This window comes from Buceros rhinoceros, unplaced genomic scaffold, assembly GCF_000710305.1.
Source record: "Buceros rhinoceros silvestris isolate BGI_N320 unplaced genomic scaffold, ASM71030v1 scaffold17756, whole genome shotgun sequence".
Taxonomy (NCBI): domain Eukaryota; kingdom Metazoa; phylum Chordata; class Aves; order Bucerotiformes; family Bucerotidae; genus Buceros; species Buceros rhinoceros.
In genome coordinates this window covers 36079-49454 of record NW_010418315.1, presented here as the reverse complement: position 1 = coordinate 49454, position 13376 = coordinate 36079, and the positions used below count along the sequence as shown (strand labels likewise).

The 13376-nt window shown below is 38.5% G+C and overlaps 1 protein-coding gene across 1 annotated transcript in view; it reads right to left on the bottom strand.

The window, feature by feature from the left end:
* Window positions 1-9869: 9869 nt before the first annotated feature.
* PDS5B (PDS5, regulator of cohesion maintenance, homolog B (S. cerevisiae)) overlaps window positions 9870-13376 on the bottom strand; it is a 38175-nt gene continuing 34668 nt past the window's right edge. The window contains exons 21-22 of the mRNA XM_010138505.1: window positions 11284-11425; window positions 9870-10752 (exon numbers count right to left, since the gene is read on the bottom strand). Of these exons, the coding sequence (XP_010136807.1) occupies window positions 10717-10752; window positions 11284-11425 (178 nt within the window). The 3' untranslated portion in view covers window positions 9870-10716. The remainder of the gene's footprint in view (window positions 10753-11283; window positions 11426-13376) is intronic.

The window sequence follows — 13376 nt, the reverse complement described above, 5'->3', positions numbered from 1 at the left end:
TCTCTTCCAACCAGATGATTCTATGATTCTTGCTCCACCTCAGCAGTAAATCACCTGGCCTTTCATCCTAACTGGCCAAAGTTCTCCCTTGGACACAAGTTTGCTGAGGGGATCGTTTGAAGTGATGCCACACTGCTAGAATCTAAACCCGTTACCAGCCTCCTTTCAGCAGCATGAATTTACACTGCTTCCCTTCAGGATAGTGTTCTGTGACTTGGTCACCACATGACTGTTCATGCAGTGTTCAGTGAAGTTACTCCTCTTTGCAGGGGGCTGAAATACTTCTAATTTTTTAGTCATAGAGACATTTTCTGAATAAATCACCTGAACACCACCAGTATCTCAAATTCAGTGTGTTACTTCGAAAGCCTACCTGCAAATTTGTGATTTTTATCTATTGATTTTGGACCCCTTTTTTCTAGGATATTCTCCAGGTTTGAAAAGTGTGTTTATTCCCTTACTCCATTCCACGATTGCCCATTTGTTATCAGTTTTCCTCTTGCATAGCTCTGGCTCTCAGCAAACAGGTGCAAAACCTGTGCAAACAGGGACGTGTTCCAGTGAAGGTGGTGATAAACCCTCCTTCTCAAGGGCTGTTTTTAGTCACTGCTGCTCATCAAACCTTGTGGGCCAGTGAGCATATAGCAAAGAGCAGAGTGCCTCTGCTGTTGAGAAAATAGGCAGAACTTTGAGAGTTTCAGACACGTTTTTTCTCAAGATAAACTTGGTTTTCATCATTGGTATTTGTGTATAAGACACAACTACCAAGAAGGGAAAAGTGGATAGGAACCCATGGCAGAAACATTAAAAGAAATTGGAAAGATACACAAGATACAAAAAACCCAGCATGCATGTGCTGGGGGTTTTTTTTAGCACTTCACACATTGAGTTTTCCACGGCTACTGCCAGTCTTTTATTGAACTCACGTGCTGCCTGCTATGTAAAGCAACAGTGCACACTATTCTCCCATGAGGAACTGAACTTTCCCCCTAGTTTGGTAGCTCCCCCCTTCACAGCCACTGTCACACAGTCACAGAACAGTAGGGGTTGGAAGGGACCTCTGGAGGTCATCTAGTCCAACCCCCTGCTAAAGCAGGTTCACTTAGAGCAGGCCGGACAGGATCCAAACCCATATCCAGGCGGGTTTTGAGTACCTCCAAAAAGGAGAACCCACAGCCTCTCGGGGCAGCCTGCTCCAGTGCTCTGTCACCCTCAAAGGAGTTTTTACTCATGTTCAGATGGAATTTCCTGTGTTCTAGTTTGTGCCCATTGCTCCTTGTCCTGTTGCTGGGCACCACTGAAAAGAGCCTGGCCCCATCCCCCTGACATCCGCCCTTCAGACCACTTCCACAGCAGTCTATGCTGTGTGTAAAAAAGTAAGAACAATGGTTCATAAGGAAAACAATACACTAGGCTTAAGTCTTTCAACCATGTTTTCATGACCATTTCACTACAGTCTGCTTCAGCACATTAAAAATGTACTTGTGCAGGAAGGAAAATAAGAGGCGCAACTTCACAGGCACTGGAGTTCTTACCCATGAAAGATTTCACAGGTGTGCTTAGAACCCAAGTCCAAAGATCATCCAGGTTTTTCAGCATATACTCCTACCTGCCCTCTCTCATGAATGTACACATGACAGAACTGGTCCATTTCAGTTCCTGCTCCGTAGGAAATTAAAACATCAGATGCTTCAGCAGACTAACAACAGAAATGACATAAAGGAAGTGAACACACACGTCTGTTACTTCATAACCATGGTTCTTACATGGGTGTATTTCTCTCTGCCGTATGAGACAGGAGAGCTTTCCCTTGCCATATGCAAAGCTCTGACGTTTTAGATTCTCTCGCCTCTCAGCATTTCAGAACCTCTCACCTGTAGGAATGTATCCAGAGCAGATAACAAAGGACAGGAAAACAAGTAGGATACTCATGTGTCTCAAAGATTGCCCACTCTGCATCCACTAACTTACTTTCTCTTCAAGTGCACCAGGGTGCACTCCATAAAAGTGTTACACCATTTTTAGTGCAGTTAGTAGTTTACCAGCAGTTAGCTACTATCAAGCACAGGAGAAGGTTCTCAAGAAAAACCCCGCCACGCTATGTGCAGTATTTGTCTGCCAGAGGACCCCCCATCAGCTCTACTTGTGAAATTTGTGTGGTGAAATCTGATTTTAGATTTGTGAAAGCACGGATGAGGCTGCACACAGACGCACAGGGCATAAGCAGAATAGAGCAGATCTTCAAGCACTGCTCCGAGAGCCATCTGAGTCCTGCTAGAACCCAGACTGACCTCCTAAGAAATATTTTGTGGAAGGTCTGAACACAAACTACTATTAACTACTATTCTGTGGTAGTAACTGGTTAGAAATCGCAGAACACCTAGACAGAACACCTGCAGGGGAAATGAGCAGCTTAGAAGATGTCCAAAGGCCTGAAACTATGCAGTTAAAAAGAAAAAAATCAAAATGCCTTCTGATACCAAGATTGTGATAGACAAATTAGACCTAAAAGCAAAAGGCTCACAAGAAAAAGTCTTGAAGCAATTTTGCTGGGATGAAACTCCCACTGCTTTTGAAATGAACACAGTGGAGGGATGGAGAAATGTGGCTGGAAGACAACAGAAAAGGGATGTAAGGGTGAGTATCTCCCTGTGTCTCACAGAGGTAATGGCTACCAGGAACATTACGTTACCAAAACCATGGAAACCAGAGGTTCAAACACCTTGAGAAGGCCCCCACTTGTCTCAGTCATTCAACCCAGGAATTTAAACTGAGGAATACTTTGGAGGTTTTAGTCCCTTTACAACAAATGGTATGACCCAGCTACTAAACAACTACTTAGAAGTCCTCATCACTCTTGAATTTAAATAGGGTGGTAGGTCCCAAGTCAGGACAATGGACAAAAGACCTTCTTCAGTGAAGCCCATCAAGTCAGCCTTAAGTGAATCAGTTGCACACAAAAAGCTATTTTGCTGGGAAATTTAAAGAACCAAACCTGGCACTTAGGCACACTGTCCACACACACTTACACAGCACCTGAGGGAGAACAGAGCTGTATAGCTCTCTGAAGACCGAAAAAACATTCTCTAACCTCAAGCAGTAAGTTCTTTTGGTAAGTGTAGTCAGAGACAAGAGGTTTGCAAGTCTATGTATACTATGAAGACGATATTTCAAAGCTCCACCTTCATTTTGCTACTTTATGCAAAGTGTTTGTATGTACAAACACCATATGGGGGTTAGAAGCGTAGGACAGAACAGAAGGAAGGCCCTGACTGCTGAAAGCTGTTTTACACATCCACAGGGTCCAAGAGAAACAATTGTGTTTACTGTGAAAACAACGTATAAGATTTTTCTGTGGTGAAGGCTCTGGTATGCAGCAGCAACACACTAAATATTCTAAACTACTAACATTTTTTTTTTTTTTTTTTAGGCAGATCATAATTGGCTCTTTTAGCCCAAACTGCAAAAACAAAACAATACAAAAGAAAAATCTGTGTTCCAAATTCAACATTAAATAGCACAGAAACTAAGAAGGTTAGGGTCCTAAGTTCTGAACAAATTGATGAATTAAGTATGGATTTGAAGTGTTCTCCTGATACATCAAGTATTTTATCCAAACTAAATATGGTAGCACTAAGTGACACTAGTTCTGTGTTACGGACATCTCTCACTTATTTTGGATAAATACATAAATAGAAAGCAGGCAATGGATACCAAATACCAGAGTTATATAAAAATACTAAATACAAGTAGCAAAGCAGCTTAGGAAGAAGAAAACAAAATTCATTTTTAGCTCTTTGCAGAGATGTAAGTACTATCCCATGCCAAAGTAGTGTAATATCCCATAACCCACTGTCACAGATTTGTGGGGATACTACCCAAGTACACAATCATTGAAAGTGGCTGATGCAATACATATTTTGGGTAACTTTTCCTTTCTTGAATACAAGAAAATGGTTTGGCAAAACTTGATCTTCCCTACTGCAACAATCCTCATTTTCTTTCACATTCCTACCAAAGACTAATTCTTCCCTAGTACAAACAGCAAGAACTGCCCAAATCCTTCCAAATTATTCCTCCTTTTGGTTTTCCACTCAGTTTTGCATTTGATAGCCCAGAGTTGTCTACTTATGCTTCAGGAGAGTCCTTATGACTAATTCATTGGACGACACAGGCCAGATACTGCCAGACAGCTTCACAATTTTGGAGAAGTACTATAGCCTTGGAAGGAGGTTCACGATGTACTGGGAAACCAAGACACCAAAATGTAGCAGCAGGTCAACTACTAGGTCTCTAGTTCAACTACAGAACTTGTACACTCCTCTTCCCATACACAATGCAGTTGGGTACTAGTCTGATGACTGATTTTGTTTCACAACTTGATGGCTGTGAAACAAGCAGCACAATGGCTGCATTTGCAAACACAGAATATCTTGAGTTGGAAGGGACCCGTAAGGATCATCAAGTCCAACTTCCTGCTCCTTGCAGGACTACCCAAAACACAACCATATGACTAACAGCATCATCCAGATGCACCTTGAGCTCTGACAGGCTTGGTGTTATGACCACTGCCCCGGGGAGCTGTTTCAGTGACCGACCACCCCCTCAGAGAGGAACTCACGTCAGAAATGACAAAGATTTGGAAATCTGGCTGGTTGGGGCCCACTGAAGGAAAGGAAAAGCAGCAGTGACTGGCCATAAGACACACACTGTCCCACAGGAGAGGACATACGTATGTGAGGGAAGCGGAGAACCATGCCAGGCTCACAAGGAGGTATATTGAAATTCGTAGGAAAAACTGGGTCATCAGGGTTTCACAAAAAGCTGTCAAGGAAAGAGGTCATGTTGAAAGATTTACTGAGAGGCACTGCGGGAGACATCATTACGGATGGATCTATGTTGCTCTCTGCAGAGTGCACCTGTGAAGACTGTTGCTATTAGGCAGCTTTGAGAGCTCTTATTTCCAGATGGCTTATATCTTGGCCTCCTTTGCCTCATTTTTACTGCTGCATTTAAACTTACCTTCCTGCCTATGGGGGTTAGCATCCTCTTCTGCCTAACTATTCCAATTTGCCTACTAATGGTATTTGCCCTTAGCAGCAGCTATCACTCTCTTTCCACCAGCACACTCTGGGCACTAGTCTCAATTCTATGCCTGTTCTTACACATCTCAACACTCCAACCTCTTCCTCCAAGTCAAAGAAAGCAACATATCCTCTGTCCTCTCTTAAATAAATATTAATAATGATAGAATCATCATCAGTAACTTAGTTTCCCTCATCTAGGCTTTCATCTTGAAAACAAAACTCGTATCTCTGGTCCATCTGGTACCGAGTAACTGCTTTTCCATCTCTGTATCTGTTCATTCCCTACCCTTCACTCATCTCTCTCTAGCACGTTTCAAATTAGTAACTCACTTCTAATATCCCACTTTTCACCCAACACACCTCCACACACCATTGCTTTTCCATCACCTACACCATATAGAATATAGCAGAACATGAAGTAAATAAAACTATCATTTTTCTCTCCCTTCCTCCAGCTCTTATCTTTTGAAATGGTTATGAAAGGACAGTAATGCCTTTTGGGGGTAAAACAAAGGCAGTTTCTACTGACTAGTATGTTGCAGGTCAAAGGCTCCAGGGAAATGGTGGTGTACATCAGGCTCATGCGACATGTTATTGCATCTGGAGATATGCCTATATAAAAAAACCCCCAACCTTGCTGCTTACATGAACGCTTTTTTATTAAATATGGATTAAAAACTCTTAAAATATCTTTGTTACAAGAATTTAGTTTTGCTGAATAGAAACATACTACAAGGAACACAGAAACCTGTAAGCTTAAAATATATCTACTAAAAAGCCAGCTGTTCCAAACCAGACTATTTCAAGGTGCTATGACTTTAGAAGAGAGCTGGTTTACATTATCAGCATGTCCTCTTAATATAATTTTTAAAAGCAAGCTTTTTAGGACAAGAATGTTTCATTGTAACACATTCTTTTAAATTATAATACCGACAGAAATTACTATTTAGATTGTTACTAAGATCATGTGTTCTCTTATACTGCATGTCCTCATTCCAGCAATTGTCTTCTATCCATAGAAAATAACTAAAATGCAGCAATACTGACATAGTTTTACAGAACTGAAAATCTAAAACCTTAAGCTCTCTGGATCTGTTCAAAAAAAAAACCAGAACAAATTTGTGAACTGCAATTTTTTAACAATAAAATTACTTCCAATCAAGCAGGCAGCATATTCGATAACACTGCTTTGATTTTCAAAGTACTGCCTTCCTTTGTACCTACATACGTGAGGTACGATACAAGCATCAGAAACACATCTAGCCAAATAAAACACCTTATAACATGCTACTCGTCTTCCAAAGAAACTGTATGTTAAAACAAATTCCAACTTATCACGATTACTGAAATACTGATTTGCAGGGGTAGAAATCTGTGTTTTTCTTTTTTCCTCCTTACATAGATATGATACAATGCTGCTACCTCAAAACATACAACACGCATCTTCATTTTAGAAATGAAAGCGCTACTAAAAAACACACCATGACTGTAGTGAGGCACTGAAGAAATTGCAAGTGTGAAACCTTTCCCTTACTGCACATACACACCGTATGATACGATGCTTATCTTGCCAATACAAATACAACCTCACTTGATGATCTCTGTGCAGAGGTCAGATCTTTTAGACAGCAGAATCTGAAGAACTTTAAAGCAAATTGGTTGGTTATTTACTGTATTTCTATCCCAGCTGCCAATATTCAGCTTTACTTTTCCACTAGCAATGAAACTCCAGAAGCTGTACTGTATGTAATGAAGCAGGTGTCCCAAGTACGTTGGACAAACCTACTGACACAGCAGGAAGTCTGCTTACGTCTGTGGAATATAAGTCACTTCTGTCAGCATTAGGAAATTGCACCTACATTGGTAAACATCTTTTGTAAAGGCAACATCCAACAAAGACGCAAAGACTGAAACGGCAATCTGTCAGCATAACAGGAAAAAAGAATGAGTTCATGTTCTTCTCCTTCTCCTGAAAGATGACTGGACAGAGGGTCTCATCAGGTGAATTTTATCATATTGGTCATCACAGAGCCATCAGATTAGCAGGATGGCTGTCTAGAACTCATCAGAATCATGTGTTTGTTGACATGCTGCTTTCGGCAAACACAAAGGATCACATCCCTGAAAGCACTTCAAAAAAATTTTTTGTAAAATACGTACTGCGCCTACCTTGATGAGGTAGAGAGGTATCAATCTCTACAACACATACATATAAACTCCGCATTTTCTGTGGTTGGGGTAAACAATTTTAAGATACATTTATGCTCTTTTCATTACATACGCTGCATGCACAAGTGTTAGAATATTCAAACACACCAACGTATTTGTTTTGTACTTGTATTTGTGTAGGATGAATGTATTTAAGATGTAAACCCACAGGATCCAAACCCTATTGTGTGCATTCACAAAAGCAGACTTTGATAATCTGTCAAAATCTACACTTGCAAAAAACCGGCAAGAAAACTGCACACACAGCTCCAGGTGCGGTTTGGTGGCGGTGTTTTTAGAACATCAGATCATAAATGCTATACCAGAATGAAGCATTTAATCTTCAAGTCTAAGTTGTTTGCAAGTTACTCACAAATTGAGCATATTCATTTTCAGTGGAAATGTCTTTAATATTAATGCTTTTCTGTAAATTCTTCTGCTTTTGTTCACATAGATTGAAATATCAAAACAGCAAATGTCAAAATATTTGAAAATGGGTTCAATTTTGCTAGGAAAGAGTTAATTGGTAGAGTCAATTATAGTTCATACAGGATTCTAGAATACCCTAGGTGCAATAGGTGCACTCAGACTAGAAGTTTCAAGCAATTTCGTGTTTCATTCCTATTAGTGGATTAGCTAACTCTAAATACTAACTAACTCAGTTCGTGACAAGCAAAAAAATCCCATGATTCTAGAATCAGAGTGAGTTGTTCTTACACACTAGTATCAAGATTACAATCACTGCTTGTATTTTGCATATGAACTACAGATCACTGAAAGTTTCCTGTTGCACTGCAGCAAGAAAAGGAAATGCCAAAAAAAATAAGCCTAATTTGCTGCAAAGTACAGCAAGATACCTTGGTAATCTCACAAAAATTTCATACTGGAACTTGTTAACAGTGAGTTCAATTTGATCTTTTAATGTAATACAGTACATTTTTATAAACTTAACATTATCATTGCAGAAGAGCATGCTAACTGTATGTTAGCAATTTATCTTTTATACATAATTATACTCTACTGTAGCTACTGTACGCAGATCTCAAAATGTTAGTACATAAAATATTCATTTTCTTTATATGAGATGAGAATGAACTTAGAAGACGTTTGAATATAAGAATGAAATATTTGCTGTGCCTATTTCTCAAGAAATAATGAATTACACATTATAACCCAAGAAATCAACATTTAAATTGCAAAACTATAGTTCAAATTTACATTAAACATTATGATTAGTAATGCGCATCAATATTCGATGAAGTTTAACCTGTGTTTATGCACATAAAGCCTCAAGAGTCTGCAGCAGTTTCAGTATCAATTTTTCATACTTTTGTATAAAATGGACTTAAAGGTACATCTTCCATAAATGTTTTCAGTGCAATTCTGTCAAAGAGGAAAATATAAAGCTAGCTTTCAATCATTTTATACCATAAAAAAAATTTGCATTTGCACTGCTGAAGCATAAGTAAGCCAGTTCTGTTGTGCCAACTATTTCAAAGTCAGTTCAACTCCACCATAATTGCTTTTTTTTTAGGCAGCATTTGCCCTGTATCTGTAGGTATAAAAGTTGAAAAGCCGAATACTGTAGCAAGGCAGGGGGAGGGAGGGGAGAGTTAAGCTGAGGCAGAATAATCTAATTGTTTCCATTGGTAACAAAAGAAAATCCATAATGAAAAAATCCTCTACTAGTAGCTTTATCTGCTGGTGATCTTATAGTTTGGAAATTGGTAAATCCATGGTTTAGCATTGTCCTTTCCTCTAATCTTTACAAGCCATCTTACAACTAATACATTTATTGACGGATTCTATGAAAATGCTCCATTACTCTGAGATAAAATTTTTTTAAGTTAGAAATTGATTTTTTCACTGTTGTCAGCTGTGGGGAACCAGAAGGCGAACAGCACCTGAAATTATAATATGCGCTTGGCTAAGCATAGTGTAGTAACCTATACATTTTGGTTCAAAGACACAGTTTGTAAACTGTAAAACTGCATACAGGATACTGCTTTAAGTATTTTGTTTCTTTCTCTCTCTTTTTTTTTTTTTTCAAATTATACCTTAAAAAAATCCCAAAAAACAACCTCTCTATGGTAGCACAAAATAAAAATGGAGCTTCATTCAAATCTTGAATACCTTGACTGCAGTAATCAACAACTGGTTATTCAACAAAAACTTAGCTCTTCATACCAAAAAAATTTGGCTCAAAAAAACAAAAACAAAAAGTACGATAAACTCTCAATAAAAGGTTCTCTCATGAGGCAACCTACCATACACTACGGCTAGATACGAGTTTCCAAAAAAACATTACATCCCATTTTCAGCACATTTGTCATAAACATGCAACTTCACTATAAAATACAAAACACTTGGCTCTCAAGAACAGCTTTATAAAGACACACTGCATCAATAAAATTTTTCTTTGTGATTAACTTTACATTGTAGTAAGAACTGTATTTTCACTAATGTTTATATATCAGATTTCATATTATATGTAGTAATAATTTGCTCTTTGTGAACATCATGTTCAGAAGGAAATATCTATACACATTAACATACTAGACTATTAAAAACTCAGTTACAGAATTTTATTGATACAGTAGATTAATAAAAACTGATAGGGGAAGATAAAATGGGTAGGGTATTCAGTACATTATTTAATAACACACTTTTAAAATTAAAATATTTTAAATCATTTTTGAATTTTCAATGCCACTAGAAGTCCAGAAAAGTCTGGCATCAATACTGAGGTGTAAAACAAGTCAAACAACTTCTTTTACAATTTGCGTCTCTTGTATTATCGTATCCAACATTGTTCAACTGTAAAATAAAGTCATTTAGCACCTCTGATGATAGCTAGGTGCCTAAAGGTAAACACAAGGTTAGATTCATCAAGGAATAAAGACTTTGCTTTTCCTTCTTCTCAACAAATAGTGGCAAAAGAAAGTGGCACTATTTGTTCAACTGGTAATTTTTTTCACAGTTAAATGTCAACAAGAGTACAAATACGAACACTGACAGATATTGCTTGAGATCAATTTTCAACAAACTGTTCTTTAAATCAACTGATCCAATAAACGGTGGGGCACTGTCAGTTTAAAGCCGCAGATAAAAGCTATACAAGCACTTTAAAAGTCAGAAACATTAAAAAAGAACTATTTACAGTTTTCTTCTTTAGTTTGTATGTCTACAAAGCCAGCGCACATTACACTTCACAAAAATTGACAGTTAATGATATCAACGTGTGTGTCGCTAAAGCTTGTGACCTAGGGACTGCAAATGCAGGGGTGGTAAAAGTAAAATAGGTTTTGTCTTTTTTTCCAGCAACCCCATTAGTGCACTAACAGCTTCATTCAGTCTCAAGCTTTATATTAAAAGCATTCTTCAAAGCTTTCACCTGGAAGGGTGATAACTACATGTTCACTCATCGCCTTTCCCTTTTGGAAGTTCTGCGACGGACCTGTTTGGAGAAAAAATATTGTAAATGTTTCTACAGAAACATTTTGAAAGATTCAAGAATTAACGTATTTTATAATGGAGAAAATGCTTAGTCTCACAATAATGTTTGAATCACTGTATACAGTACCATTCATTGCTCATTTATATAAGGTACAAGTCTCTGTCAATGACCAGGACATAACTTTGATGTTACGGAGCCTGCATCCTTCAAGTATTCAAAAATAATCTCGTTTCCTTTTTCAGAATTTTCATACGCTCAGATGTTCCAGTCAGCACGTGTCCAAAAGTGTGAAGGCATTCACAGTTACATTTTTAGTATTACTACTACCAGTACTAACGTATCTGTATGAAATAAATATAAACTTATTTTAACATATTTGCATATGCTGGCAAGAGGAAGAGATTGACACCTCATTCATTTTAAAGGAGGAAGGTTAAATTCTAAGAACAGGAGGAGTCATTCTCTGAACTTCAATACACACAGAGGACACCACAAAGACTCACGCAGAAAAATCTCAGGCATTTCTCTTACATTGACTGTGGAAACTTCCTCTTCTTCCATTACTTCTTCCTGGGGAATGTCATCACTGACAGGTGAACTACTCTGAAATACATCCATCTCTTCACTAGATTCATTTTCTTTACTGGCTGCTTGTTTGGACCGTCCCGCACGGCTAAAATCAGAAGAAAATTAAGATCAGCTTCACAGTATATGGGTCTGCACATGTGTAAGTTGTATGAGGGCAAACCCACTACTTTACAAGAGCAGCAGCCTTAAAATTTCGTGTTATGCAGTACTTCTATCTTATACACCTATCCAGTCCATCCATACATGGAACAGAAGTGCGACTAGGAGGACGGATAACAGCATTTGCAAACCAAATCATTCCAGAAGAGAGGGCTAGGAGTAAAAGGCTGAACAATTTTTGCCTCTACAGGGAAGACAGATTTTTCTCTTCAGTGCCAGAATACAGACCAAAGAAGGTACACAGACCAGTAACCAGCAAACTGGGAAAGCCAAACAGCCAGAGACTGAATATCGGGTGGGGTTTTTTTCCTTCTATTTATTTCCATGAGTAGATGTACTCTACTTACGTAGGAGTTTATACACAACAAAATGTTAATAACCGTAACTGTATTTGTACAGACCTAGAAGAATGCATGTAGCTATTTATGAAATTTACACTACAATGAACTGAAATGCAAATTGTCCATGCTAGCTCATGCTCAGAGCTAGGGACAATCAGGATACTACTAGTTTGATCAAGATAATCAAGAACTATCAGTCACAATATCTTAAACTGACTATGTTAGTCGTGAGAGCTGAACCACAAGCAAAAAAGCACCCATTTGCTTAAAATGACAACTAGGTCCCCCCATGCCTTCAAAAAAAAAAAGCCAACTACGTATGTATCCAGAACTACACAGCTGCACCCACGTTACCCTTTGGGCTTGGGTCATTAGCACAGTTCAGAACCACATCACTGAATCATCCTACTTACTGTGGACGCAGTCTTGTTGCACCCAAACTAGGAGACTTTTTGGATTAAATTAAAACTCCGTTCCAGACAAATGACACGCACTTCAATCCCCAGTGGGGGATCCAAAACAACTGTCCTCTGACGGCATCAAAGCACACGTGGTGGGCATTTTCAGTCCCAAGAACTACTCTAGGATCTGTATAAAATAAAATCTCTGAACTGCATATAGGAACTAGGGTATAGTGGGGCTTTCAGCACTAACCAACAACACCCTTTGAGAAACAATACAAATTATCCCAACTCAAGACTGAAAGGAGCAACAGAATTGAAAGGAATCAGGAAAGTTATTCACAAACTAGGTTTATCTTTTCACATATTACAAAAATAAGCCAGTTCGCATGTGCTAATTGGTAATCCAATTAGCTATCACAAATGCGCTACACACTGCCACCTCATAAGTAAAATCACAAATTGTTATGCCAAATCCATCCCCAAGGAACCCAGAAAACTTTAAGCATTTGGATTAAATATATTCTGTCTTGTGGTATGCAGTACTGGTCAGTCTATCAGCTCCCTTCAGTTAAAACTGCTGTAGGAATGTATGTAGAAATGGAAGAAAGGTCTGACTACAATACACTTTGAAAACAGAAATTACTGCGATCTCACCTTTTTCTTGCAGATATGGAAAAAGGACAGTCAAAATTTGGGTGGTCTGATCACAAAAAGTAACACACACTATTTTTTTTGGATGAAGCCTAGATAGAATAGATGCAACAACTCTGAACCCTGAAACTACTTACTTGGGCTCCTAATGCCAGGAACAACGTACGTACACATGAACGAGAATATTGCTCGGGTACTGATACAATTTACTTTGTTTAAAATGGGGTAAAGAAACACATGGAGTTCACTGATTTCACCGAGAAGAGAACCAGAAGTTACTTAAAATGCCTTTTAGCAAATACTTTGAAAAATGCCACACAGCACATCACCCAACAATACCTTGTTAGCATGTATTCTCATGTGATAGCAGTTTCCAACTGCACAAGTAGTAGTGACTTCTGTGGTAACCAAGACAGTGTTGGGACCTGTGTTTCTGGTTCCAGAGTAAATGAGCAAGAGAGTCTGATCTGAGGCAGGGAAA